At 37.2% G+C, this 24683-nt stretch overlaps 4 protein-coding genes and 1 non-coding gene across 5 annotated transcripts; 3 read left to right on the forward strand and 2 right to left on the reverse strand.

The window, feature by feature from the left end:
• Positions 1-349: 349 nt before the first annotated feature.
• LOC103403489 (protein NRT1/ PTR FAMILY 8.3-like) lies at positions 350-3877 on the reverse strand. Its single transcript, XM_008342334.4, has 5 exons — positions 3545-3877; positions 2920-3025; positions 2621-2838; positions 1912-2468; positions 350-1409 (listed from the first exon to the last, which is right to left on the reverse strand). Exons 1-5 carry the CDS (start codon positions 3596-3598, stop codon positions 587-589), a joined length of 1758 nt encoding a protein of 585 aa, XP_008340556.2. The 5' UTR covers positions 3599-3877; the 3' UTR covers positions 350-586.
• A 4900-nt stretch (positions 3878-8777) lies between these two features.
• Positions 8778-11613, forward strand: GAD3 (glutamate decarboxylase 4). The gene is given in 5 exon segments (NM_001294084.1): positions 8778-8945; positions 9110-9314; positions 9778-9978; positions 10102-10623; positions 10995-11613. Coding segments are annotated over 5 exon segments (1533 nt in total). The 5' UTR covers positions 8778-8865; the 3' UTR covers positions 11520-11613.
• Positions 11614-16323: 4710 nt separating this feature from the next.
• LOC103403474 (L-lactate dehydrogenase B) lies at positions 16324-18134 on the reverse strand. The gene is made up of 2 exons (XM_008342322.4): positions 17434-18134; positions 16324-17021 (listed from the first exon to the last, which is right to left on the reverse strand). The coding sequence occupies exons 1-2, from the start codon at positions 18049-18051 to the stop codon at positions 16572-16574; spliced, it is 1068 nt and encodes a 355-aa protein (XP_008340544.1). The 5' UTR covers positions 18052-18134; the 3' UTR covers positions 16324-16571.
• A 1346-nt stretch (positions 18135-19480) lies between these two features.
• Positions 19481-20278, forward strand: LOC103403473 (uncharacterized). The gene is made up of 2 exons (XR_011576866.1): positions 19481-19934; positions 20018-20278. It is a non-coding gene; the product is annotated as an uncharacterized protein (transcript).
• Positions 20279-22692: 2414 nt separating this feature from the next.
• Positions 22693-24464, forward strand: LOC103403472 (protein XRI1). The gene is made up of 5 exons (XM_008342320.4): positions 22693-22878; positions 23018-23208; positions 23327-23408; positions 23518-23754; positions 23950-24464. Exons 1-5 carry the CDS (start codon positions 22758-22760, stop codon positions 24237-24239), a joined length of 921 nt encoding a protein of 306 aa, XP_008340542.1. The 5' UTR covers positions 22693-22757; the 3' UTR covers positions 24240-24464.
• The last annotated feature ends 219 nt before the right edge of the window (positions 24465-24683 follow it).

Below are 24683 nucleotides of genomic sequence, written 5' to 3' on the forward strand. Positions count from 1 at the left end.
TTCCAAAAGGATAAAACCGATCATGTGAACAGTTACAACCGTTCTTAAAGATAAACATGAACGGCTTTAACTACTCAATTACGCCATTATAAATATGACCGTCAGATCAGAAACCAAAACAACAATTCCATCGATTCCTTTTCATACATCACAGAGAAATACCACAACCAATTCGCCAAAAATCCAAGTTCGAGTGCAAGAACTTGGGTTTTAGTTTATGACAAATGAGGCAAAAATGCTGTGCATCCAACTCCCACCAGGAAACTTCGATAGGGCTGCCCGGCCACATCATCTCTTGTACAGGGTTACCAGTCAAACCACCAAGGAGAAGAAACTCAGAAAGCACGAATGGTTTAAAAATTGCAGAACTTATGGAAAGAATCATTGTGAATTACACACATTTCTTTATAATCATAAATGACTTTGTTTGAAGGAAAATGCAGAGCTTGTAGTTTCTATTTACAAAGTACCGGTAACAGGGTGATTTATTCATCGTCATCAAATCAGAAAAGCATTACTAACACTTCTTCAGTTTCTTCCGTTTGCGGTTTTGAGGGTGAGCCGAAGGCGCCACCGCGAGAAAGCCTTAAGAAGCCTTCTTCTTTTTGTACCTCTTGGCACAGACAACGTACACCAACATATTCAAGAGGCTGAGTCCAGCCAAGAGCCAGAAGAAATAATCCAGATGACCTCCGTTTAAGTTGTCTGTTATCCACCCAGAATTTCCATCCTTTGTTGTTAAGTAAGTTACGAGTGTTAGAATCAAAGAGCTCAGATAGTTCCCCAATGAATTCGTCAGAAGCGACAATGCACTGCATAGACTCCGCATAGCATCTGGAGATTGGTCGTAGAAGAACTCAAGCTGCCCAATGAATGTGAATATCTCCGCAGCACCCAACAAGAAATACTGAGGTATTTGCCAAAGGATACTCATCGGTACAGCTACCTCTTTGTCAACCAAATCAAGCTCCTTTGCAAGATTCAACCGGTTAATCTCTACCACAGCAGCAGCCGACATGCATAGCACTGAAAGAAAGAGACCAATACCCATCCGTTGCAGCTCTGAGAAGCCCCTTTCTTTACCAGTAAATCGCCTAGCAATTGGGACAATAAACCTGTCATACACGGGGACCCAGAAAATAACACTGATGACGTCAAATGTTGAGAGGGAGGCTGGGGGAATGGTGAAAGCACCAATAGATGTGTCCATCATCGTCCCTTGCTCCACAAACATAGTCGACATTTGAGCATAAACAGCAGAAAAGACAATTCCAGTAGCCCAGATTGGAAACATGCGGATTAAAATTTTCAACTCCTCCACCTGTGTTACAGTACAAACCCTCCATGGATTGGAGAAGTCCCCAGTTTTGGTCTCAGTTTCTGATATCACAGCAGCTTTGTCAAGACATCTGCAGCAAAAACAAAGCTCAGATTTTTTGGAACAATTGATACTGTGGTCGAGTTCTTCGAAAAACATGTAAGTTATACATTCAGAACATTGCACAGTATCAATATTCAATAGTAGGGAATAAGAAAATAACTTCATTATTTTAACTAGGACACAAAACCAACCAACTACTTCAAAACAACTAACACAAATTCCATAAAAAGTCCAATTATTCTTCAACTTCAGAGAGAGCTTATACAGAACGCGCCTCCCACTTCATGACATACTAATCTCTTACAGTAGTTTGGACATCGATAAAAGGTGATCAAACTTTTACGTGTAATATAACATGAAGAATAGCAAAGGAACAGACTGTACTAACATAGCACAAAAACAAAAAAAAATCCATTTTCTTTTGTGCAGCAATTCGAAGATTCGTCATTTAAGTTTTCTGCGAAAATGTGTGATTCTGTAAAATTCAAATAATTATTCCCAAGGAAATAACACAGTAAGAAGAAACTTACGTCAGTTCATCACTGTGCTCCAGCTTACGACTTCCTCTAATGGCAGAGACTTTATCTTGTGTTTCATAAAGGAGACTACTGTCTTTAGGGACGTCCAAATTCCACTTACGAAATGATGCAACCAAAACCTGGCACATTCTTGTAACAGGGCTTCCCCCTGGTTTCTGAAATCTATATAGGGGTGTGCCTGAAAAGAAACTAAAAATAGCAATGCCCATAAACAATGTAGGTATACCAAATCCTAAACCCCACCCAGCATTGTCTTGAACCCAGACTATTAGAGAACTCGATATTAGAGCACCGATGTTGATAGAAAAGTAAAACCAGTTGAAGAAGGATCCCTTCTTTACTCTTTCAATTTTATCTGTATCATCAAACTGGTCTGCCCCAAAGGATGAAACACATGGCTTGATGCCACCAGTTCCCAGAGCAATCAGATAGAGTCCAAAGAAGAACACTCCATACTGGGCCGGAGAAGCGGAAGGACATACCGAATCCACACATTCTGGAGGCTTCAACGCAGGAATTGATGCAGAGAGAGTCAAAGTACCCATCCCCTACACCAAATAATTAGTGAACAAATCAGCAAAACTTATATGCTCTAATCCCAAATACATATACATATACATATACGTGTGCATGTATATGAATGAAATTCTATAAGCACCCAAAAGATGGGAAGAAAAAACAAAATTGAATTTGTATTTACAATGAAGTAAATGGTGGAGAAAACAGCAATCGTCCAATATCTCCCCCAATAAGCATCTGCTACAACAGCCCCGATCAGAGGTGTAAGATAGCAAGTGCCTGACCAAGTAGTAACATTCCTTGCCGCAGACACGTTTCCTTCGTGCAATTTGTGTGTGAGATAAGTAACCAGGTTAGTGGCAATCCCATAGTAGGCCAAACGTTCGCAACATTCGGTACCTGTAACATAACATAAGCACTACAATCACGTAAACATCTTTGATGCACAAGAGCTATGTATAGTGAAGAACAAAACATCACCTAAAATGAAGGGGCAAGCTCTCCAATTCCCAGTATTTCGTTTCAGAACAGGATTCCCCTTAATGTCAACCGAGCCGTCTCCAGTGTACAGCCCGTCACCTTCCTTCTGCAGATGCAACAGAAACACATCATGTGAATAGTGTCACGCTTTTCGAAACCTCGTTTAGGATTCCTTCCATAGGAAACACTTCTGTTCATAAGTGTGCTTTTATTAAAAACACACTGCCATCTTTATTAATTCAAGAGATTCTGTATGCGTTTCACAGGTAAAGTCGTAAGTGCTTCTGGTGGGTCACCTACTCTAAATGCTTCTTAAAAAGCACTTGGAGAAGAACAAAAACAATCCCAAACCCACTAATGGCAACAGATGATCAGTATTCAAACGTGAACAGAAATCGCAGGGTACCCAATTAACTTCAAATCATACACCTAAGTAAAATAGCTTCCCCAAAACACCAATTGACTAAAAGTCAAACCCACCTTCCCAATCGAATCTTAGTTTAATATTAAAAATTCAAAATCCCTAACAGCAGCTAAGCAAATTTTTGAGATCCAAAAATCGAAATCAACACAAAAGATCACAACTTTCAGATGAAAAATTGAAGAGAGAGAGAGAGAGAGGAACCTGAATAAGTCCATCTTCCAAAAGCGATCGCTCCTCCTCCTGAAGAGAACCCATCTCTCTCTCTCTCTCTCTCCACGACCTCTAATTCCGCCGCTCTGCTTCTTCTGCGAGTGAAATACAAATGGAAAATCTGTGTTCTGAAGGACAAAGAGGAACAGAGATATTATTATTTTCCGTCTTGGAAGTCGGAAGCGTGGATGGATAACACAAGTATAAGGGCAAGGTGTCGTGTTTAAGTTTCTTAACGGAAGACAACCTTGGGAGTTGGACTTGCGGACGTCAAATGGCCAGGTTGTTTTAACCGACAAGGGTAAAGATTAAAGATTTCTTTTCGTTTTCTTTCCTCGACTTGGCCGTAAAATGCTCTTATCTTCGTCTCTCAACTGCTTGTGTGGTAAGTATTTCTTCGTAAGTGCGCATTTGTCATCGTTCAAGTTTGAAATGAAAATAATTGTGTGAAAAATAAAAATAGATGTGTAGATAGTATTACTTGTTAATTATAAATAATAGCAAAAGTCACACATGCATGGAATGAAATCCACTAAGGATTTTTGTGTCCGAAGCTCTTGGACTGAGAAATCTGACCTGTTCAAAAGAGAGAGAGAGATTTGTACCGTTCAAGTTTTTAAATTTTTGTGAAGTAAGCTAGTGAAATGGACTAATAGAGGCAGTAGAATTGATATTGAGAGATCCGGATCCCTCAATTTGCGGACTCCGAATTCAAAGATCCGAAGTAGATCTCAATCCCACGTGCACGTGTGTGATAGAAATATATTGTTTTTATTTTTTTATTTTTTATGACCGTAGTGATCTATTTTTAACGAGTTGGAAGTTAAGGAGAGGGTCGTAGTGGAACAAAATGTGGGATAGAGAGGGATTATCTTTGCGAGGAAGAGGAAAAAAACAGCAAACTTGTGTTGTGTGTGATTTAGGATGAACTTTTAAAATACCTAAAAGCGTTTTTGATGAAAATATTTTTAGAACCAATCCTTAGTAAAAATGCAAATAAATCATGAAAAGCACTTAAAATGCTTCCTTAAAAAAAACACATAATTGATGCTTCTTGCTGAAAGCACTTAAAGTATTTTTTTAGAATTCATAAACATTTTCTCTAAAAGCGCTTTCAATCATTTTTAAAGCACATCCAAACGAGCATTTACTATACTGCTTAAAACTTTTAATTTGACTTTTTTTTAAGTTTTGGTGATACAGCTATAATGGTTTTTTTGGTCCATTTTTTAATTGACAAAAAGGCTTATATTAAATAGTAGAGAAGAAGATATTGAAATTTTTATAACACTTTTGGTAAAAATGTTTTTAGAATCTTTATCAAATAAAATATTTGTTGGGACCAATCTTTATTAAAAATATAAGTGAACACTTAAAGTACTTTTGGAACAAAAAACTTTTTCTCCAAAATCATTTTTATGTCATTTTAAAAGAGCTCTTACAAATGAAACCTTTATCAAAAATCGCCTAGTGGTTTGTTTTACAACGAAAAACGTTTTTAAGTTTTCTATCAAATATACTCGTAAAGCACTTTCGTGAATGGACCATTAGGAGGTATTCTATTACACATTGATGGCAAATTAATTCTCTTTCCTATACAATCTCAGTATCTTATGAGGTGATATCGTACTTTTATTTATTCAATTGTATTTAATTTTCTTCCAACTAATAATTTTCTCAAATCATATATTTTGTTTGACATTATAAGACCTTTGTCTAATTTTCATAAAATATAAATCACGTGTTTGTACCAGACCTTTGTCAATAATAATATGGTATGAACTCGCAATACACATAAGCCAAATGTTAGACTTTTAACTTAAAACTGAAAAAGAAATTCTCACTAAATCGTATTACTGAGTAACAATGCCCTCTAAAAATTTCCGCTATGGTCAAACCCATATTAGTATCATGTTTGGGGGAAGGACGAGTTTGGGTCCATGCCTTCCTAAACACTGGGTTGGACATTGTGGGCCCAAATTGTATATATTGTATTTGGGTCACCAGAAGTAAATTTGAGCCCGTATAAAAACAACGACATGTATGGTGTTTTCGTCCCATGACACGTGTCAAATATCTATTGGTCAATTAGCATAACCGGTTTGCCGCGTCCCAATATGCGAAACTGTAGGAGGTGGTCCGAACGCCTGGATGACCGGGTCGCCTGTTTCTGTTCTCCACTTCAAACCGTGAGCTCGAAACCTCTTGCTTTCTATGGAGTGTATGATGAGCTCATGCCCTACGTACTTAAACACCCTTTATTATGCATTATAGTTCATAAAATAAAAAGAACTTTAACGAAAAACTGTCGGTACTATTCATTTTAACGAAAAATCATATTTTTACACTAAAAAGTCAATCCTGATATTATTCACTTTACCCTTTATTTTGTCCTTATCATTAAAACTCAAAGTTTTTAAGTCATTTTCATTAATTTTTCTTAAAATAAAAGCTCAAGAAATTTATTTAGTGAAGAATTTCTCCAACGAAACCATATTCTTAATCCATTGAGTCCAACCAAAAGATCAATTTCATTTTTTGAAACTTCTTTTTTTTTTTTTAAGAAAAGTACGATCTTTCATTTATTAAAAAAAGAGCATTACAAATACATATATATATAATGGATAACTCGATCCCCAAAAGGTCCTTGCAAACTAGGTCTAAAAACGTTACAATAAAGCATTACTAATTGCAAAACAATGAATAGACTTCAAGCATTCGTCCGAACTCATCGGGAACTGCAATATTACACAGGTCAATAAAATTATTAAATCTCGTGTTACACGTAGACCATGTGAGAACAAAATCTCAAGTCATATATTGAGACAGGGAGTACGAAACCCATGGGTTGATTGCATGACCTAATCACCTCCATAATCACAAAACACCAAGTGAAGTAGATCTAGCAAATCAAAAGGTTTCATGCTTCACACATAGATCCAAAAAAGGTAGCACACGAAAACAAAAATTAAAATCAAGCAACTCACCTATAGAGAACAATCAAGCTAGCAAACGCTCTTAAAGAGAAATCAAAACCAAACTTGAAGATAGTTCATACAAATTATTAGACAGAAAAAAAAAAGTAAAATCATATCACCTCTTCACATGAGTCGTCTACGACGTAGACAAGAAAAGCAAATAGACAATTCAATGAAGTGGAAAAAAAATCACGGAAAGTTAATGGCAATATTAGGCCATTAGTTTAGGAAACTATATTATACTCAGATATCATATGTCGTATAATTAGGGACAGACTATTGTAATCGAATTGCCCCCTCCCCAAGAAAAAAAAAAGCCATTCCTTGTTTTTTTTTCACTTGCTAACCACTCCAAAGGAGACGATTGTAATTAGTCAACTAATTACCTTGGTCATTTGCTTGATTCAGTTTATGTCACCATTCGTTCAAACTTCAACGTCAAATGCATGTTCAAGGTGGACAACTTTGAGTTTCACCATTTGTTCAAACTTCAACCTCAAATGTATATTTAAGGTGGACAACTTTGAGTTCCATTGGTGAATGGTTTTCAATAAATTTGCTAGCTCCATTCAAACAATATTTTCACATTGATCATTAGTTAGATGTGCACGATAATATTGTTTCCTTATGTTAAGTCACATATTTGACTCCCTCTCATGATCCAACAACATTGTGGTCACTCACCATTCGATCTTAATCCAACGATAGGTAGTTTAAGAGAACAGGACTCTGACTATATATATGTTTATGCTCCTACCTAATGTGCTAGTATGAACTGGTAAGCACATACCTGATACATGTACGCGTAATTTTCCATGGAATTAATTAGTTCGTTTGCAAGTCTAAAAGTTGTTTTGAAATAAAAGGAATATTTCAATGGAATTAGTTCGTTTGCAAGTCTAAAAGTTGTTTTGAAATAAAAGGAATATATGTATGTGTTAATGCAAAATGCCGATGGTTCTGTTTGCGTTCATACGTACCAACTATACTACTCGATATTGACCCGTATTAATTGGAAATTAAACTTTAACTTCAAATCTAATAATTCAAATTAATATATTAGAGATGGAAATTGTTATGGAGACCATCTTTTCAGATCATATTTTATGAACTACATGATGTGCCGGTTGATAATTGGACTGTTTTTATAATAATTTACAGAAAGAATCCAATTATCAACCTTCACATTATGTGACTTACAAAATATGATCAAACTTTCTAGCATCACTTGTTACAGAGATTTTTCAATGTGTCTGGAATATGGGGAGGTACTCAATATATTATTATACAAGTAGAAAGAAATTTTTATTCCAAGTGTTCTTCCACTTATATAATACCATATTCCAAACACATTGAAAAATCTCTCTACCAATTAGAGATTTGATTTGGTCAGTTCCCATGGCTTTCTCTTGGAGGGCCATTCTTGTTTCCCTTTAGCTTTTGCTTTGAACAATTAAAGTTCAACGGTTTACGATGACTTCTAGTCTCGTCGCGACCATTGCACGCAGCACGCACACAGGAACTGAATTATGCTGCATCCAGAATTTTTGCCTAAAATCGTCGTCGTGGTCAATAAAGTTTTGTATTTTCAATTGTTCTCCTTCCACGTAACGATTCGCCACAAAAAATTACGTGATTAAAGTTTAAAGGTAATATTAAAGAATTAAATTTGTAAATAAAATTTACAAATTAAATGATATGTCTCTAATAGAAATGAGCACGTTTGTTAACGTTAAATCATAATCTAATCAATTTCTATATCATTTAGTTTACAAAATCATATCTACAAATTTAGTCTTTCTCTTATTAATTTATTACCAAAGGTTTAAATATTGTTTTTCTTCAAAAAGTTTGAATGTTCCCAAATGTGTAATGCTTTATTGAAGTGGAATGAAATCATCGTTATTGATAAAAAAAAGAGTAACTTATTATAATATTATTTCTGTTTGAGATACAATCAAATACAATAGGAAATTATTATTTTTTCTTTTTGTTTATAATTAATCAATCAACTTTTTTCTTTCAGCTATTTCTAGAAATTTTAAAGGCAGGCAGGACAATAAACAAGCCCCGACTTTCCTTGAATGGTGCTGATCATGAGAATCTGGTAAGATTTATCACAGACAGAAGAAACGAGTAAGATATCCCTATAAATACCATATATGGTCTTCAACCCTCCTCTCCAAGCAACCCCAATCTCACGTCTGCAATTCGTATATATACCCCTCTCCCATCAATCATTTTTTCTTACAATTAGCTAGCCAGTTTAATTGTGTGATATCTGCTCTGCCCTAATTACTTGTCCTTCCTCTCTCTCTGCTGGTTTGATCCACCATGGGGCTCTCGAAAACATTCTCAGAGTCCGATGTGTCGCTCCACTCCACCACTAGCTATATCCTAACGTCACCGGCTAAGTATGTATCTCGTTGTTTTGCGTGAATTAATCATGCATGATGCTGCTCCATGGCATCTAAGTTTGAATCACCTTTTCCGTAGTATTGTCAGCAATTATGCATGGTTTGCGGTAGCTATATATGTATATAATATATTGATATTAATTATGGTTTTGGTGGTGCAGGTACAAGATGCCTGAGAATTCAATGCCAGAGGACATGGCGTTCCAAATGATAGACGATGAGCTGAGGTTGGATGCGGACCCAAGGCTGAACTTGGCTTCGTTTGTGACAACATCGATGGAGGATAAGGCTAAAAGGCTTATCATGGAGTCCCTCGACAAGAACTATGTTGACATGGATGAGTACCCTGCTACCACTGATCTTCAGGTCTCGTGTCTAGACCACCAAAAAATAACAAATAAAAAAATAAAAAAGAACAAAGATCTATTACAAAATTTTAAAATATATATCCTTTTTTATTATGTCCAAGGAGGAAGGAAAGATAAAATTTTTGACTCAGAATCAAACGCTTAAATTTGTCGAAAAGGAAAGCGTCAAGTACTTAATATATGTCCAACTACTTGTGTCAAAATCCTTTAGGTAGTGTCATTTTTGTTCATTTTTTTTCTTTTTTTAGTCGAACCTTTAGGTAGCTTTGTGTTTTTATTTTGTTTTATCTATTTTGGTCAAGAACTTGTTGTCTATATACACACGACACCTCACGAGTTTTTTAGAATAAAAAAAAAGTAATTAAAAATTTGGTCAAAGCGGAATCGATATTAATATAATTTTGTATTCCCTCTCAAGAGTGATCATGACTGATCATGATGTGTTAATTACATGTGTTCAGAATCGGTGCGTCAATATGATAGCCCATCTTTTTAATGCACCACTCAAAGACGGCGAGGCTGCGACCGGAACGGGAACAGTAGGATCATCGGAGGCCATAATGCTGGCGGGCCTTGCATTCAAGAGGAAGTGGCAGAACAAGATGAAGGCTATCGGCAAACCCTATGACAAGCCCAACATAGTCACTGGTGCCAATGTTCAGGTACATACGTAATTTATTCTCTTCATGTCACAATCTCTTCTTATTTTGGGGTTTTTCTTCTAAATTTTATAAACCCTAGTTGTTTTTTTTGTCACTCATAACCCACACCCTAAGTATTTGTAGGTTTGCTGGGAGAAATTTGCAAGGTACTTTGAAGTAGAACTGAAGAAAGTGAAAGTGAGGGAAGACTATTATGTAATGGACCCCGTCAAGGCTGTGGAGATGGTGGATGAAAACACCATCTGCGTTGCTGCCATCTTGGGATCCACTTACAATGGCGAATTCGAAGATGTCAAGCTCTTGAACGATCTTTTGATGGAAAAGAACAAGCAAACTGGATGGGACACTCCGATTCATGTTGATGCGGCGAGCGGTGGGTTCATCGCGCCCTTCTTGTACCCTGATCTTGAATGGGACTTCCGTCTTCCACTGGTGAAGAGCATCAATGCGAGCGGTCATAAGTATGGCCTTGTTTACGCCGGAATAGGGTGGATTGTTTGGAGGAGCAAACAGGACTTGCCTGAAGACCTAATCTTCCACATCAATTACCTTGGAGCTGACCAGCCCACCTTCACCCTCAATTTCTCCAAAGGGTCTAGTCAGGTTCTTGCTCAATATTATCAGCTCATTCGACTTGGTTTTGAGGTGAGACTCTAATTGATTAAAAGTGTAATTTGTTTGACGTTACAAAATAATTTCAATATTAGGATTGCGCCAATTAACACTTTGTGCTTTTAACGAGGTCAATATGAACAAGTAGTATTGACCTTGATTGGAAAGAACTTATTTTTATTGACCTTAAGTGTGCCACACTTGGTGTGTGTGTATAAAACTTATTTTATTGACTTCAAATGTGGCACACTTGTTTTATATATATATACACACACACACATATATATATATATATATACACATATATATATATATTTATATATTTATATGATCTCTTTTTTGGGTTCAAATATACTAATGATCTCATGCATATAATTAATGTATATTTCTGCAAATTTGGGCAGGGATATCATGAAATTATGGAAAACTGTCACTACCTTGCGATGGTGGTGAAAGAAGGAGTGGAAAAAACCGGGCAGTTTAAGATACTGTCAAAGGACATTGGGGTTCCGGTGGTGGCCTTTTCACTAAAGGACAGAATCCGTTACGATGAGTTTAAGGTGTCGGAGGGTTTGCGTCGGCACCAATTTATTGTGCCTGCATATCACATGCCAGCGGATGCTAAGCATGTGGCCTTGCTCCGTGTTGTCATAAGGGGAGACTTCTCTCGCACTAGGGCTGAGTACCTTCTGTCCAGCATCAACGCTGTGCTGAAAGAGCTCGATGAGCTGCATCCTGTTGCTGCCATTCAAGAAAACGGTCATCATAAACTGTCTCTAAATGGAGTTGCAAATGGAAACGGTGAGTTGCCACCAGCTGCTGCTGTTGAAAATTGTCATCACAAAGTGAGCGCAAATGGAGCTGCATATGGAAACGGTGGGACAGACACAGAGAATGGCCAGATGACGGACGGTGCAAAATGCTACTAGTCGGAGTGACAAACATAACATAAACAATTTAAGTAATCCATACTAAGTTGAACTCTTTGTTGTTGGAGATCGAGTTTATTAGATCGGTGGTAGGAGTTTTTGTTTCTTTTGTTTTGGTGTTTTTGTTTCTTGGCATTTGATCAAATACTTTCAGCTAGTACTAACTGAGAGCGATGTTAATTTTGAGGGTTAAATATAACCAAGGCAGTTCTAAAATATATACCAAACTTTTGTGGGCTTTTAGATGCATACCAAGATTTTCTGTTGCATCCACACAATTACTAGAAAGTGTTTGGATTTTAACGAGGAAAATAAACTTGGAATTTGGATAAAAATTAGAATTTATAAATTGACATGTAACAATTCCCTTGTTTGAATTCATAAACATAGAAATTTAGAATTTCCGTGTGAAAAAAAAACTTGGAATTTGGTATCTCTAATTCCCAAGTTAAATTTTATGTAAATAGATGTCATTTCCCAATTCCCATGATTGAGAGTGATAGAATTTTTAACACATGCGCAAAAGAGTTAAAAACACCTAAAATACTTGCAAGAGAAACAAAGTTATTATAGTATCATTGGCTCAAGCAAGGTCATTCTCCACAGGGATTCTTTTAAATAGATTGACGTGAAATCAATTCCCAACTAATTAATTAAAACAAAGTCTTTATTGAAATAGAAAAAGAAAGAAAATACCTTGAAAGTATAAGTCTTGAAATCTCCAAGCTTTGTCCCAAATCTTCTCTCCAAAAAAAAATACATGCATTCTCTCCCAAACCCTAGGTCTGCCAAAAGGCTTATTTATACTACTCTAAATAAAATCCTCCTAATAAAAAGTCTTAGAATAAGACTAGGAAACTAAATAAATTAAAATAAAATAGGAAACATAATCATAAATTGACTTGGTAAATTCGCCTAGAAATCTGCACAACCACGTTTTGGACCCAAATCAGCTCCAAAACTAGCCAAAATAGCTGGATTTAAAGCTTGGACTATTCTAAACACTTCTCCAGAAGGCCACGACCCATCTGAGGTCATCTTGGACTCCAAAAACGCATTTTAAGCCCAGAAACGTCACCTTTAGCAACGCGCACTACTCCTTCATTTAATCACCAGAAAATAACCGCTTGGTAGAAAAGTCCCAAACTTTGACACGAAGACGACAAGAGACACACGAACGTCTTCCAATTTGAATCACTCCAAAATTCATCCAGTTGATCATGTTTTTCTCCAGAGAAAGTCGAATGTCCTATGTTGAAAATATAAAGCAAAGTATCAAAATTCTACCAAAATAATTATCAAATTATACTAAGAATAGGGTGAAATATATAATATAATATTGACTCATTAGAGAGTTTAAAAATAACAATTCCGTATTCAATTCCATTGTTTTTTTAGGTTAACCAAACAAAAAAATTCACAAATTGTAGAAAATAAAATTCTGTCATTTCAATTTTCGTCATTTTAAAATTTCTTCATCCAAACATAGAGTAAAGGTAATTGCCAATGCCATGACATATATACTTGGGGTTTCGAATATTCCAAGCACTTTTGTTTCAGCAAATTAAGTTCTCAAGCATTTATGTACTTGATTTAAACACAATTCAAAGTTAATAAACATACGGCTTCACAGAGCAAGGTCATTAGCTTGTTCCCGGTACACGGCATGACACACCAAGTATGATAATATAACCACTTGTATTATAATATTTGGTGTGAGTATGATAATATAACCACTTGTATTATAATATTTGGTGTGCCGGAGCATGTTCTTGGTACATAGAAAAATCTCTCAGCTTGTGTGTATGTACTAATATCTGATATAATAGAAATATAGTTAGAAGGGTATTATTGTAATTGGGATATATGGCTATATATAAGGGATTGATAGCTATCATTTTCTTAAGTTCAGTTGTATACAATTTCTCTAATCAATCAATACAATCTCTCTTGTTTCTTTCTATCATCTTCATATTCCTCTTCCTCTGTACCAATTCTTCATCTTTTGCAATGTAGTTAATATGGAATCAGAGCCACCAGGCTCACACCATGGATTCTGGTGATTACACTTCTTAGTTGTTTTCATTTTTTTCCCAGTTTAGCTTTTCTTCAAATTTTCATTAGATATTTCAATAAGTTTTTCGGTGGGCATTCTCCTTGCTGTGTTCTTGGACGACGAAGCGAGTGAGGTCTTCAACTTGGGCGTTGTTCTGGGTGCCGCGAGATTCTTGGATTCCATCGAATGTGGTCATTTTGCGGTGGTGGAAGGGAACAATTAATAAAGAGAGGAATTGGTGTTTCGTCAAAATTTGTCTTTAACCTTGGTTTTGATAAGAGACAGTGATCATTCCCCTTTGATTCAACCACCAGCGTGAGGCGGCCCCGCTTCTGCTCAGCAGTCTTCTGGGACTTCGCCGCTGATTTCAACGCAGGGGAAACATTGCGGGTTTAAATTCTCAATGTATCTCGAGTTGTCGTGTTTCTTGGATCAAGACCCATGTTGGTTTTTCACAGGAGTCACCGCTCTGGCGTTCTTGCCGATCAAATCCATAGGAATGTGATCGGAAAAAGAGAGATTATTCGCCGGACATAATTGGGTTCGTTGAGTTTAGATAAGAAAATCAATGAGTGCCTGACCAGACTATCTTCGTGGGTCCTCGAGGGAAGTCGAACTGCGGCGTTTAGAGACAAACCCACCGCCATTTCTCACTCGGGTTTTGCTCAATCTTGGTTTTCTCAGTGTGTGCGAGCGAGAAAGGAAAGCCATGGTTGTTGCTAGTTGGTAGATTGATTCGCCAAGGTTTCTGGTTTGCTTCCTCTGCATGCTTTGGCTCTAGATTAAAGTTCTTATCAGGTTCTTGATTTCTGATTTTCACGATGCACATAATCTGTTTGATTAAACGTTTCAGTAAGAAAATGTTCGCTATTTTGTCAAGATCAGTGTTTGTCATGGACTTCATTTAGTTTGCTGGATTTTCGAACCATGAACTGTGCAATTTTTATGGTGTCCAATTATGTCTCTCTGCCTCGCTGAAATTCTACTGTCTCTTTATCTGGCATCTGGGAAGATTTAGGAAGCTATCAGGAGTGTCAATCTCCTTGGTTGATTTGATTTCTTAGAGTGTCATTCTCCTTGGTTAATTTTGGTATATGGGAAGATTTAGGAAGCTATCAGGATTGTCATTCTCCTTGGTTGATTTGGTTTCTTGACATTTTGGTATATGGGAAGATTTAGGAAGCTATCAGGAGTGTCATTCTCCTTGGTTGATTTGGTTTCTTGGAGTGTCATTCTCCTTGGTTGATTTGGTGCCAGTCTCTGTAAAGATTCAGGAGGGGTAATTTGCATATACAGCGAGTGTGTTATTATGGCTTCTTTGTTCAAAGTCGAAAATCTGTTGGGATTACGGTTTAGCTTCAGCAGTAGTAAAATGCATAGAGTTACTTGTTGCATTTGTTCCAGCAAGCTTGCTATTAGGTTAATCCAAAGTTGGTGTAGTTAAAAGTGCTACAATGTTGGATCATCAACTTTATTCAAAGTGGTTTGAATTCGGTTTCGATTTTGCGATTAACTGTGGCTTCTTCAGACATGTTTGATTGGAACAACGAGGAGCTTGCAAACATAATATGGGGTGCGGCAGGTGAGAGTGATGATCATATTGTGTTGTATAACGAGGCACGTGCTGATTATTGCAACAAGAAGGAATGGAAACAAGAATCTCACACCATCAAGCCTACCGAACAAAAGACCCATGGGTCCAAAAATTGACTTGCAGGACAGAAAGTTGGAAAGCAGTTCTAATTTTGACAAGACCTGACTAGTTCAAACTTCACTTGGATACTCCAAGTTTAGTTTAAGGGGGGAGTAATAACTGATATAACAGAAATATAGTTAGAAGGGTATTATTGTAACTGGGATATATGGCTATATATAAGGGATTGTATAGCTATCATTTTCTTAAGTTCAGTTGTATACAATTTCTCTAATCAATCAATACAATCTCTCTTGTTTCTCTCTATCATCTTCCTCTTCCTCTGTACCAATTCTTCATCTTTTGCAATGTAGTAAATATGTACTAGCCATTTAAATTGTTTTAGGAGACCTTTTCTTAAGTGCCTTGGCTATAGTTGTTAAGTGCCTTGTCATTGATCAGTAATTGTTAGTCTGGACCACACATAGAAACATTATTGAGGAAGCTTTGAAAAGGATCGAAGGCCATACCACTAATCCCCCAAATCATAGAAGCTTGTCCACTCAAGGGTCACTCTCATATTTTCCCACTTCTGTATTATGGTAAAAGGCTCTCAAACCCATCTATCTCCATTCCAATAGTCCAATGTGAACAGTAATATCCTTATACGCAGTGAAATACATGTTACATTTACCAATATGGATGTACGTAGTCTAATTATAAGTAAACCACTTAGACCTCATGTTCAATTCTCCGTTGGCGACAAAGGAGGAGAAGATATATGGGGAAAGGGTCTCTCCTCCGGTGATGACTCGGCTACCTATGTTTCATACCTCATGTTGTTACGTGTTATTGTGATTTTACCTCTTTAATAACGTCTCCCAAAAGTCAGGATGTAGTGTTGTTCACTTGTAAGTGAGAAGTCTTAGGTTCGATTCTCATCAAAGGCGAATTTGAATGACATTATTGCTACATTTTGAGATTTAGTTCACTCTCCCATATGATATATAATATTATTTGTTAAAAAAAAATAAATAACGCCTCCCAGAAAATGTCAAACACCTTGTTTTGATAACATCACTTTACACAAGCTTGAAATCCCAAAAAAAATATGATCAGTTGTAATTAATGATTCTTTCCATTGATGATTGATGCTCAAAATTCCAAAGCTTGCCTTATGTTTTTGTTTATTTAATTATTTTCAATTTCAGTAAATCACTTTCCAATAATTAGACCAAAATTAGCGAACTGAACAGAATGGAAAATTAAGAACCCATCGCATTCTCTCATAGAGGCTATAGCTATGCCCTATATAGAGAGAATACTATATCAAAAATAATTAGGTGATAATAATTTATTTGGATCATATTCCCAAGTTCAACTGAGCTTGGACCTCCAAAATGGTGTTAGCAGAGTCCCTCAGCCTCTGTGCCTCCTCATCAGTGAGATGTATATTGGCCACGCCCAACACCCCGCCCCTCCCAAGCTGCGCAGGCAGGCTCAAGAACACGTCCCCTCCTTCCACTCCGTAGAAGCCCTTGGCGAGTACCGACACAGGGTGGATCTTCCTCTGGTCCCTCAGTATGCTCCGAGCCAGGTTGGCGGCGGAGTAGCCAATTGCCCATGAAGTATACCCTTTCAGACTTATCACTTCGTAAGCACTCTCCACAACTGCCTTGTGAATGTTTTCTAGTGTCTCTTTCTCATAGGCTATTTGCTGTTTTTCTAGGAAGTTCAACACCGGCACTCCCCCTACGCTTATGCTCGACCACAGCGCCACGGAGCTGTCACCGTGCTCCCCAACTATGTAAGCCTACACATATATACCATATTTCAACAGTAAATTAGTACAAGCACAAAACTATATAACTTATATATATATATAATAAAATAAAAATGCAGCTTTCTTGGCAAAATGAAAGAAAATTTGAACAGTTTTGATTATGACTAAAAAAATAAACAGTTTTGATGCTGCATATTCACAAAAAATGATCTTTAAAGTGAATAATTCTGATTATGACATTTGTAAAGTAAAATACTGATCAGAGATGTGCGAAAACTATCATAGGCTTATATCCTAACTGATTCTAGGATTATGTTTTTCGGAAGTATTAAATTTGAAAAAAAATAAATAAGTTTACGTGTCATCTCTATAAACCCTAAAATTGACTCAACATACATATTTAATAGTACAAAATAGTACATGCAATATACCATTTATTTACCTGCACATCTTGGGCGTTAACGTCAAGATGATCGGCGATGAGGAAGCGGAACCTGGAGGAATCGAGGTTGGTGCCCGACCCGATAACCCGGTTGCTGGGAAGCCCTGATAGCTTCCAGGCCACGTAAGTCAAGACATCAACAGGGTTGGACACGATCAGCAAGATGGTGTCCGGTGAGTACTTGACAAGCGGCGGTATGATATTTCGAAACAGAGATACGTTCCTCTGGAGGAGGTTCAGCCTGGACTCTCCGGGGTTCTGGCGGGCGCCGGCGGTGACAATACACAGGTCGGAGCCGACGGTAACGGCGTAGTCAACGGAGGCCATGATTTTGGTGCGGGGAAGGAAGGCGGCGGCGTGCTGGAGATCGAGCATCTCGCCGCGGAGCTTGTTGGGGTTGACGTCGACAATGACGAGCTCATCGGCGACGTCTTGGGTTAAGATGGTTTGGGCGATGGCCATGCCGACGTTGCCGGCGCCGACGACGGAGATTTTGGTATGGCGCTTGGTGGGGGAAGGTGGGTCGGCGCGGGAGATGGGCTTGAAGAAGGCTTGGGTTAAGTCCAGGCCTCCCGGACCCAGTGCTGATCCTGAACTGCTCTTGTGCATGGTTGACATGTTTTTTGTGGGTATGTAATTTAGGTTGTGTATTTTGTGGTGTTTGATGATGTTAGAGAAGGAGAGACAGAGGGGGAGTTATATAGCGTCGGAGAGAGGGAGGGGAGGTCGGTGGGATTCGTAAGATTTCCTTCCATTTCAACAGTCAACGCTGTCATCGAAGACTTGGACATGCCTTGGGAAATTGGGAGATTAATGGAGAATCTGGACCGGAGAGGGAAGAAGTTTCTCTCTTTCCTTGTCTTGCGATTTACTTCAGAACGTTCAATCCATTAATGGGTCTTCTAGAATCAGAAAACTCAATTGATATATAGCAGCCCGCATCTTCAATCTGCATAAAAGTCCAATAGAACTAATGGGCCTTTTACAAGAAATACGGCCCTTTCATCTTCAAAGCTTGCATATTGGGAGGAAATTTTAGAGTCGATTTGGAAATGCTATTCTTAAGCTATGTTCATAAGCGTTGTTGTTGATGGAAGAGTGTTGAAATTTCATTAGAAATTTTTTTTTTTTTTTTTAGAAAAAACACTCGAAAGTACTTTCAGAAGTAGTACTTTATAAAATAAAATAAAAACGCTTTCAAATGCTTTACAATCTATACACACTTGATTACATACGAGTGGAAGGATGACTATCAGGGTTTGTGGCTTAGATTATTCAAAGATATAATCACTTTTTATGTCAAATACGTTAGAAATGCTTTTGATTACATACGAGTGGATTTAGATTTTTTCTAAAAAGATCTTCACTACATGATTTGGATTGTTACTCTATTAAGTTGTGCTACCAATACATGAACATTCAACGTGTTATAGTGGCAATGAAACAAAAATATCACAAGACGGTGTGATGACTACATATATAGGAAATGTAATGCTAAGGAAACCAAATGGCAATGTAAGACATATGACGGTGTGATGACGTCATACGGCAATATAAGACATATGATGTGGTTGGTGATGATTGGATTATTACTTAAATTTTAGTTAATGTGTTTATTTCCTATTAGTGACACATTACATGACTTGCAATTTTGATATACAAAATTGGTCTAACTAGCAATACACATAGAGGAAATAACTTGTCTGTTCAACTCTGAATTCAATCAGATGTGGCCAGGTGTTGTGGGTTTTCACAGATTCCCCGGATGTTATGTTCGAATACCACCTACTCAAAGCATATCTCCCAACAATGCATGTGAAGAATCATAAAGCATGAGGCTAGAAAAAAAAATGAAAGAGATCTAAAGCACTCTACAGGTACAAAGGAAAGCAAAAATCTAACTATGTGTCACCTTGCGAAAGTATCACTCAGTGTGAACACTCTACGCAGTTCGTCCCAAATGATTACATCTTTGAAAACTAAGCCACAAACCCTGATAGTCATCCTTCCACAATCCCACAACCACCCCACTACTGCAAAACGCATCATTCTCCTCATGCTATATATATACCCGTTCATTGAGCTAGTTCATCAGGTCAGTGCAAAGAGATATATAATCAAGCAAACTTGATTAGTAATCTTGCAAATATATACGTTGAGCTTCAACATGAAAGCCTTCATTGTTTCTGTGTTTTTGTTTCTGCTGGCTACGAACGTTTTCGTTGAGGAAGTTGTTGCAGCTGGAGAATGTGGAAAGACTCCGATTAGGTCAGCAGCAACAAGCCTGAGCCCTTGCTTGAGTGCGGCCAGAGACGTGAGGGCCAAGGTTCCCCAACTTTGCTGCACCAAAGTTGGTGCCTTGATTAAGACTACCCCAAAATGCCTTTGCGCTGTTCTGTTGTCACCTTTGGCAAAGCAAGCTGGTATTAATCCCGCCACTGCCATCACCATTGCAAAGCGATGCAACATCAGGAAACGACCTGCCGGAAAGAAGTGCGGAAGTAAGTAGTTACATAAGTAATATTATTTAGACATACAAAATAAAGGGCAACTGGTGTTGTAAAATTAATTGTTTGATTTGCAGGGTACGTGGTGCCATAAGCCAAAGTCAGAAGAGTCCAGCCATAGCAATACATGTATAAAGGGGGACCAGAAACATCCAATGTCTTTCAACGTTGAATTAGGGAATAACATGCAACGATGGGTCATTTGATTTGCTGTCTGCTGTGATCGTTGACTCTTCTGGGCACACTACTATTTTACTTTACTTTTACGTACTATTTAAATGTGGTGTTCTTGTCGTAATATTTCTTAATAGATTATGGTCCCTATCCTTACCAGCTAACTCTCTTATTTCTCTGGCTACAACCGAAAAAGATAGTATATAAATAAATAAAAAAACAAAGCTGTCCTATATTTCCAAAAAAAAAACAAAAAAAACAAAACGAAACTGTCCTAAAACAAGGGAAATAGTGAATAAAAATTGCCCCCCAAAAAAGGGAAAAAAAGTATTTGTACATGAATATAGAATGTGAGACAGCAGAGATTTAATAATTTCAAATTTAAAACCAATTCAAATGAATGAAATAAGTTGGATTTTTACCTAGGCGTCTCGGATTTGAAACTTCCTTTTATTTAAATTATTGTAGTAGTTTTGAACTTTCTCTTTAATAATAATGAAATTTTGAAGGAAAAAAATGAATGAAATAACAGTGTTTTTTATGTTAGACTATTTGCACTGAATGAATTATTCACTGCCATTACCAAAACAATGCACAATGATTTCTTATCAGAAACTTTGCGGGTTTGGATATTTTTATCAAGCTGTGTCTTATGTGCATGTGCATGTGCAGTGTAGAACCCCTGAAGCTTTATATTATTACTTTGAAAACAGCTATAATTTGGGGTCCGGGTCCCATTTTTATTGAATTTCAAATTGTTTCTCACACAGATAACGGATTGAAGGATTAATGCTAAAACTTCCACTAAACTGTGTTTATAGTGCTGATTACCAGCAGTAAATCGATATGAATCCAGCTGTCGATGGGGCTAACTCTCAATTATATATGATTAAAAGCACTAATACGAAGGATCGGCCAATTCTGATCCCCACCGTTGGACTCGAAGATCAGTGTCTTTTGGCACAAAGCACCACACAATAAGTCTGTACGACACATCAAAGAAACATGCTCTGCCGTCGGATTGTACATCAGTCAACGTCCACACGAAATACGATGTAGGTGACTTACATCAGACAAAGCTTGGCCATTCAAATTCCATGATCAAAAGGATACTGGTCCCACGCACCCACCTCTTTGTAAAATAAAATTTCCTCCTCGAGTGTGTTTTATCAACACGATTGTTACATCACCATGAATGTGTAAGACAGGAGTATCATTTTCATTATTTGGCGGCTTCACTATAGCAATTTACTCTTTAGGAGGTCAGGAAGCTTCACATATGTATTTAAAATTTTTTTTAGCCATAAGAGATGTGATATCCACACACTTTTTATTACTTTTCTCGCATCTTTTTTGTTTTCGGCCGTCAGATCGGATGAATTAAAGAAGATCAACGGATAGAAATTAACAAGGGGTGTGTGAGAAGTAAAAAATGATGTGTGAATAGCACACCCCTAGCCATAATTATGTCATTTACGTTATAGAAATCAAACACAAGACGTGTTGTGTGAAATACAAACTTAAAATTCGTCCTCAACCACTAAACCCACTCCATAATGGTTTGTACTAGTGTAGTTTACTGACTATATCACAATGTAACGATCCGGTATATAAATCATTCTGATTTATGTCTTTCACCAATTATAAGCAAAATTAATCTCATCATCTACCTAAATTATAATATTTGATAACAATGTAATAGTATGACCGGCACATAAAAACATTTCTCATGATTCGCTCCGTTCGAGTTACCAACCACAAGCATGCCAATAGGTGGACCCAATGCATGCGAACGAGCAAAGAAAATTTACAGGTGGAAAATAAGTGATAAAACCCCACAATGGAGAGAAGGTTGTGGAAAAAGTCTCAAAAAGGAGAACGGTTGGGAAGCATAACATTGAAGGGGAAAACAGAAAAGGAAAAGCTGAAATTTGAATTGTGTCTAACAGTACTAGGGCATATCTATCATCTTTGCCTTGCAATATTTGCTTTTGCATGCAACATCATCACATGAGTACGCTTGCAATTATTTAGTCCCCCACATATTTCTTATTAACCAAAGCAAAATTAAAATTAAGACTACATTTCGCGAATCCCAAGAGACACTTTTTTTTCTTTTTAAAATTTTTTTTGTCTAACATATTTGCCGTTGATTGAGTATTACTACGTTTAGGTAGACCAAGTTTTTGAATTAAATTTTGTAAATTAAATGATATGAGTTGTTGATGATTAAATAATTACTTATTATGAATTAATGTGTTTATTTCCTATTGGTGACACATCATTTAATTTGCACATTTAATTTGAAAATTTGGTCTACCTAATATTATCCAATTTTGAGAGATTTTTCAATGTGACCGAAACACAGGGTGGTACACCGCGTGTTATTATACAAATAGTGGGATATGTATGTTAAAAAGTTAATAACTTAAAAAATAAAACTTTCCACCACGTATTATACGTGGTGTACCATCCGTGTTCCAATTACAATTAAATTTTTTTTCCCAAATTCATATAATCTCTTTTCACTTTTTCCACTCTCTCTATATATGTCATGGCTTTGCCCATAAAAAGAAACGTATGGGTCTGAGTGAGTGAGTCGTTAAGACTTTTAGAGAGAGAGAGAGAGAGAGAGAGAGAGAGATGGGCGAGCTTCATCACTCCATGTCCATGGCTTTCACAAACAGTAGCCTTCACAGCTCTTCCCTAGGTTGGGATTGTCACAGCCACCTTGGAGTCCTCAACACAGACAGAATGTCTTTAGGTCTCTCCACCTTTTCTTCCTTTGTTTCTCTCCTTTCACTGTTTTTGTCTACATTTATATTTACTTGTCGTTGAATATAACACAGTGATATATTTCTAGCTTGCTAGGGTTAATTATAACTTTTGAATAATATGTGCAGCTATGGAAGAGTACATGATGATGAATGTAGCATTTTACTCATCGCCTCATGTAGATCAGTCGGATTTCTCGACGGGGTACTTAGAAGACGCTTTGGTTGAATTTAGCGAGCGATCCAAAAGAAGACGCTTGCTCGCGTATACCGATGGTGATAACGAGCTCAAAGACTCCTCCACTGCTCTTCTTGCGAAGGTATTGGGTTAGCGTGTTCGAGAGATCTCTCGTTTTGCATGCCTAGTTTTTTTTTTTATAATCGTAAGAGCTTTTTCATAAATGTTGAGCCAATTTCTGACTTAAATTTTATAAACAGGGGTACTGGAATTCAGACTGGGAAGTGTCTGAGAATTTTGATTGCATGAGCCAGCTAACTACTTCCAGTTCTGGGCCATCAGGTAATTACGTAATAATTAATTACTTTATTTTAGCTTATCTATAACAGTTTTAGTTCTTTCTTAATTGTTGTTTTATAGTTAATTAGTATTAAAATGGTTTAAATTTCAGTTCTTCTAGGTGATCCTGTAAGTATAACCACACCAATGAGCAGACTCGTGTCCGAAGAGATCACAAACGACATAGTCGGCACAAAGATAAACACACCAGAAGAGCCAACAATGTCAGCTCCCGAAGCTTTTGATTCCTCCTCTTCTTCTTCTAGCAAAGACGCGGCCAACACCAACTCTGATTATTTACCTGCTCCCAAAGAAACTTTTTTAACCAATATTGCTGTTCCAGCTGTAGGTATGTAAGCATATGAATCTAGTACTATACGTATTTAATAATGTTATATAAACACATAAAATACACACCCTCTAATTGAAGTGGATCCTACCTGGCATACAGGATTTACTAGTATTAGAGAGTATGATAGCATGTGTGCCTAAATAGCATTACTAAACAAAATTGACGGCATTGTTGACACGTTCTCTAATACAGGTGGTGGTGGTGATGAGAAGAAAAAAAAGAAGAGGGTGATAACAAGGGTGGTCTATCCATTTGCGTTGGTGAAGCCGGGCGGAGTAGAGGGCGACGTGACCTTGAACGACATCAATGAGAGAATCCTAATGCCGCCAACACGGCCAGTACGACACCCAGTTGGGGACTTTGCGTGTCGACCATGCGTGTCTGCCGATGGCCCTGGCCTTTCTGGCAAAGCTGTGGTGGCCCTTACCAGGATTCAAACCCAGGGCAGAGGCACAATCACTATTATCAGAACCAAAGGTTAAATTAATCATTGTCATCTAATTAGTGAATGGCCTCGGTGCTAGATATACTTAGCATGCATGAGTTCGATCCATCTTTGATTAATTAGTTAATTAGTTTAAATTAATATGTTCGATCTCTGTGAATTGTATAGAAAACCCTATATATGTTTCCACAGTCCATGTGTAACATGCATGTGTTATGGGTTTACTTTTACGTACACATAATTAAGAATTGTTATTTACTAATTAAGTCTCTGTTAATACTCAAGTTTTTGTGTAGATTACTGAGTAACTGAGGTATTAGATGTGCAACAAGAACGTCATTTCTGAGGTCATAATAATTAACATGGTGGAATTAAAGTAGGAAAAGAAAATGCCCAAAAAGAAAGAAAGAGAGAGAAGAGAATACGAACGAAAATGCCTCTTCAAAGATTAAAGCTTCCAATATATCGTCTGGCACAGAGA

The sequence above is a fragment of the Malus domestica genome, chromosome 16, assembly GCF_042453785.1.
Source record: "Malus domestica chromosome 16, GDT2T_hap1".
NCBI classification, from domain to species: Eukaryota; Viridiplantae; Streptophyta; class Magnoliopsida; order Rosales; family Rosaceae; genus Malus; species Malus domestica.